General features: G+C 23.2%; 1 protein-coding gene across 1 annotated transcript in view; it reads right to left on the bottom strand.

Annotated features, from left to right (window-relative positions):
- Positions 1 to 4,491: 4,491 nt before the first annotated feature.
- Positions 4,492 to 6,016, bottom strand: part of LOC134838517 (neuropeptide CCHamide-1 receptor) — a 20,927-nt gene continuing 19,402 nt past the window's right edge. Inside the window, exon 7 of the mRNA XM_063854061.1 lies at positions 4,492 to 4,633. Within this exon, the coding sequence (XP_063710131.1) occupies positions 4,492 to 4,633 (142 nt within the window). The remainder of the gene's footprint in view (positions 4,634 to 6,016) is intronic.

A 6,016-nucleotide genomic window follows, 5' to 3' on the forward strand; every position in this document is an offset into this window, starting at 1 on the left:
AAAATTATTTTAGCAAAATTTTATTTTTAACTTTTACATTAGTTCATTACTCTCGAATATTTCATTCATATATAAAACTTTCCATTAGAAAACAATAAACTTACCATATGATTGCACCATAAAAAAATATCTGTGGGCAGTAATAAAAATAGTATGGTGTTGTTTTATAAGCTAACTTTTGAAATTTATTGAGTAAAATATATCTTCATCACAATCCCTGCAATAAATGCAGTTTTCCATTCGTTTCTTTTTTTTTGTATATTTTTATATACTTTTGTAAAAATAGCAAAATAAAACATTTCAAACTTATTAAATTTTAAGAAAATAAATACATTTCACATGGAATAATATTTCTAAACATTTCTCATTTTTTTGTAACAATTTTTTTTATATATATTATATATGTTTGACTTTCAATATACAACTTTTTGGCAAACTTTAGAAATATTTACGAAATATTTTAAAACCAAACATTTATATCATTTTATTTTATTATTAAAATACGAAAGGCTTACGAGTACGACTTCTTTTGTATGTTTTGGGTAACTAAGCTCGTTGATTATACAATAATACATTTAAAAACATATAGATTTCCATTTTCACCTGTTTTCGTAAATTTTATGAAAATTACTTAAAATAAACATTTATTTCGAAATTAAATCCATGTAATATTTTATAGATTATGTTTTTTTTCTTGTCGTAATGTATGTAGGTATGCATTATTATTATTATTATGTTGGTATAACAAATATTATAAAGTTTATTTATTTATATATGGTCATCATCATCAACATCAAACGCGTAATCCTGTTACACTGTTATTCAGGCTATTAAATCGATATATACATGGGCTTTTCATATTGTTGCCGTTTTTATGTTATACTTTAATATATATTATGGGAAATATAGGGTAACAAGTCATTTTCAGTACAAATGTATATTATTATATATAATGATAAAAAAATATTTTTTTTTATACAAATGTATGAATATTTAATATTAAAATATATTTTTTTAATTTTTTTTAATATTTGTATGAATGTATAAGAAGAATGATACTCTATAATACAATGAAACTTAATATTAATATATATCATATATATAATAATAATAATAGCAATAATAACGTTCTTGTAATAAAAATATAAGAGCTTCTGTACAATAACAAAACATATGGTACTTGTATTGTACGATATATTTTATTGTGGCTACTTGACAAAGGATGGAAAATTTTTGAAAAGTTTTCCTCTCGATTTGCCCCAAAAGTGTAACAAATGATCTTATCACAAAACTTATTATTATTAATATTATTATGATGATTGTTATTACTTAAACATTCAACATCATTAAACTTGTATTCCGATTTTTTTTTGTGTTCGATGTTGTTAGTGTTGACACTGTGTTTTCTGTGTTCGCAGCATGCCATTTATCCAGTCAACAGGATTAGTTTTATTATTTGTTTTTACTTTAATATACAATTGTGTATGTTTGAGTGTGCCTAAAACTTATTATTTTTTGTAAAAATGTACGAAAAGTGTTATCAGAGACAATATTTTTCTCTCGCTAAATTAATTTTTGAAATAATGGTCCAAAATTCTACGTTATATAATTATATATGAAAATATCTCTTAACTATTATTATCATTATTATTAGTGTATTTACATTGAAAATTTAACTTTTTTCGTTCTTCTTTATAAATTACTACCACTTACAAGTACACTAACATCCATGACAGAAGTTTCGTTGCCGTTCAAGTTATTTCCATTTGGCATGAATGTAACCATCGTTGTTTCTTGCGCTCTATAATCAGTGTGTTAATTAATAGAGTAGATAATTAAACGAAAAAAAGCATTAAAATTAAAAAGTTTTTCTCCTTATTCGCATTATCTTTCATTACATTAAATTTCAAAAAAAAAAATCCTTGATAAATGATTAAAAAGAAAAACATTCCAGATAATTAGACAATTTCCTGATAATTTTTAAGCTTGATAATTAATTTGTATTCAAAATTAATGTTATATAATATATAATGAATCCTTAAACGAACAAAAAACCGTGTATTTAAAATTTTCCAATTCAAAAAATGAATATCTTTCAATCAATTATATTACGAAGAACAGAACAAAAACAAAACAATCAACAAAAAACACAAAAACAATTTTTTTTCCAGAAAATAAAATCATTCAAAGCTGCTAAATAATATAATTAAAAAAATATTTCTCGTAATTTCTTTGTTTCGCGTCATCAAAAATTTCAAAACAATATTTTTAATTAAAATGTCTTTCTTCTATACTTTAATTTTCTAGATAAAATTACAAAGTTAAAGAAACTTTTAATGTTTTTAAAATTAATAATCGATCATTAAGTAAAAGATTATTGAATTAAAAGAAAAAATATTTTTATTTGAAAGTTTCGAGGATATTAAATTTAGTCAGACTGAAAAGTTCATTGCATACTTTTGTGATAAAATCGTGCAAAATTAAAAAATGACAAAAAATTAAAAAAAAATTGTGACCTTCCTTAATATTCTTTTGATGTTATTTTATAGAAAAAAAACAAAGGCGCGTTTTTAATTAAAAAAAAATAATTTTCCTGAAATTTCTTAGAAAAGGATAAATTTATTAAAAATTATTGTTAATTTAGCGAAAATTAATAAAAGAAAAAATCTGTAGAAATATTGATTTTAATAAATTTCTCGAGAATAATAATGATAATCGATTTTCTAACAAAAACAATCACATTTTGATTACATTTCTTACTAAACGAAAATAACTAATGACAACTAACTAAATTATACATGTATCTACTAAACAATGTTTTTATTGTTACAAATTTATAATTCATGCTAAAAATATATATTTTGTACATAAAAGTTAGTTTATAAATATCTAAAGTCACTATGCTATAAGATAAGTGCTTTTATTTTTGGAACGTTTGACTAATGAAACGCCTCCCCATTTTAAATATAATTATACCAAAGTTGAACACAATAATTATTATATATATTATACACAAAATGCTTTATCATATAATTGAATCTTGAAAGATATACATCTCTCGAAATTGCGCAAGATTTATGAGATTTTTTTTCTAATTTTTATTTTTTTTTGTTTTTTTTTTTAGATAAACAGTAAGTCATACCTTCTAATTGTATTTTGATTATGAAATTTCTTTGATGTGTAACGACGACAAATTGTGCTCGTTAAGGACTGATCTCGGTGTCCGTTGTACTCGGTATTTGTACCATTTCGTGGATTCATTGGGCTCTTGCACAATAAATATCTAAAACAAGGGTATCTGTGACAAATTATAAACCGTAAATATTGTTCTAAAAAATGTTTGTTAATTATGTTTGGAGGTCCAAACGTGTAGTTTTGTACGATTAAGTAAAAATTTTTTAAAAAATTAATTAATTTAATAATTAATTTAATTTGTTAATTAGTTAATTTAAATGAATAAAATAATAATAAATTTAATTTTAATTAATAATATAATTATTTTTTAATTTTTTTTCATTTTTGGATTTATTTACAAATTAATTTTAAAGTTTTGTGACCTTATTTTAATATAATTTTTAAAATTTAAATGGAAAAATAATTAATTTAATAAATAAAAAAATAAATAATTAAATTATTATTTTTTTTTAATTATTTATTTTTAATTAAAATTAAATTAAATTAAATTTTTTTATTAGAAAAATTTATTAAAAAAATTAATATTATTCTTAAATTTAATGAAAAATTAATTAAAAAAATCAAATATTATTTATTTAATTAATTATATATTTAATTAATATATAATTATATTAATTAATATTTTTATTATTAATTATTTTTTTAAAAATATTTTTTAAAATTAAATAAATTTAAGAAACGTTTAACGTTAAAAAATTTATTTTTTTAATTAAAAAAATCTTTAATTATTCTTGAAAATTTTGATAAAGAAAAAATTTTGAGAAATAAATAAAAAAAAAAATAAATTTAAAATAAAAGTTTCAAAAAATAAATAAAAACAATCTAAAAAATTTATAAATTATTCATTAAGAAAAAAAAATTCTATTTATTTTATTTAATTTTTTTAAATCATATTTTGGATACAAAAAATTTTTTTTTTTAATTTTTAATAATTTGATTTAAAATAAAAAAAAATATTAAATGAGATAATCCTTTTTAACAATTTTTGCAAAAAAAATATTATTATATTTTTGTATATTTAATTTTTGTATATGACTTAATTAAAATTATTTTTAATATTTTTAGGTCCCGTTTTTGTTATTTCCTTCAAAACTTAAATAATTACCGTACAAAACTACGCATTTGAACCCTTAAACCAAAAAACTATGGAAACACAGGACAGACAGCAAAAAAAAAATGTTTTAATAAAAAGTAAAAAGACGAAACTTTTCCCATCAAAGAAAACCAATTAAGATGCTGGATAATAAGGACACGTCGTCTTACAAAAATGTCATTTGCCCCGAATTCCGACGAAACTTACCTATTAAAGTGCTTTCTGAATGCGCCGCTCACACAATACAGCGCGACTGGATTAGCACAGCTATTGATGAACGACAGACAAAATCCGACGATACGAAAGACGTGCCAAAATGAGTTGTAAGCATTCTCGGCATCCGGACTGAAATAATGCAGAAAGACAAAAGGGGATAAGCTTTTGATGGAAAATTTAGCCATTGTCATGTTTATCAACTACTCGACAGAGATTTGCATGAAATATCACACAAAATATGGTTTTCTCGAGAATTTCAACTTGTTCAAATCACCACAGAAAATGCATTTAATCAAATTTTTCTTCAATAATGCTCTGTTTGAAGCATTACGAGAAAATGTCATAACTCTCGAACAAAATTAAATTTGCATGTGACATTTTCTCTTGATGGTGTGGGCAACAAACAAAGTAATCAATTCATGCTGGACCATTCAAGGCAGACAAGCGATTATTATTGTGTTTATTGTGAAGACGACACGTAACGTCGTTATTATCGCTCCATTGTCCCGATTTTATTTTTATGTAAGTTAAATTCGATTTTGATTAATATTCTGCTAGTTCGTCGCAATAAATATTTTTTTTAGGTCACGCCTGTCGAATTTTTTTCTCGTCTTTTTTGATAACTGGCGAAAATCCCTCATTGTTCACGGAAAAATGCCAACATAATGTAAACGGGATTTATTTTGATGGAAGATGACACGCAACTGGATATAAATGAATTTATCAATCATGGCAAGAATGGGCGGTTTACGGTGACAGAATTCTTTTTTTTCTGACGAAATAAAGTAAATAAAAATAATATAAACGTTCATTTTACGGAAAAAAAAGAAAATTTTCAAGAATGATAATAAGAAAATTCTTTCGCCTTTTATTCATGTTTTTATGAAATTTATTAAGTTTCGAATTCTTTGTTGGCGGCGCGTGCAAACAAGACGCTCAAGTGATAAAAACAAAATCTGATGACCAAAAATTGATTGATTAGCAAATTTTGGGTGTTGGAGTGAGAGTAAAAACAAAGAGAGAGACTTCGTTTAATAATGATAGATCTCTGCTTATTAATCAATTGACGCATTTAATGAGATTAATTTGTGATAAAATATTCTCTTCGTCGTCGAACATTTTTTCGTTATAATTTCATTATCAGAAGAAGAACTTGCTTCAGTTCATGCGAAGCAACAACAAGCCGCCATCAATTGTTTCGCTGTCTGACATTTATCTAATTTAATGCTTTCTAATCTTTTTTTCACGAACTTTTATCTTCTTTCAACAGATTAAATTCACTTAGAAAACAAATAATGACGTTAATAACAACAACATACCAGCACCAAGTCAAGCAAAAATGTCCGAAAATCTGTTGTGATTTTTTTTATGTGAATAAAAACTTTTCACGTTCAAACTTTGTCGTTTCGACAAATTTTTAAGTCATCACATCCGGTTAACAGCATTTTTAACACTCGCGTGATTTTTCTTTGGAAAAAAAGGTACAATGGATAAACGACCATATTGTACTTT

This window comes from Culicoides brevitarsis, chromosome 1, assembly GCF_036172545.1.
Source record: "Culicoides brevitarsis isolate CSIRO-B50_1 chromosome 1, AGI_CSIRO_Cbre_v1, whole genome shotgun sequence".
Lineage (NCBI taxonomy): Eukaryota > Metazoa > Arthropoda > Insecta > Diptera > Ceratopogonidae > Culicoides > Culicoides brevitarsis.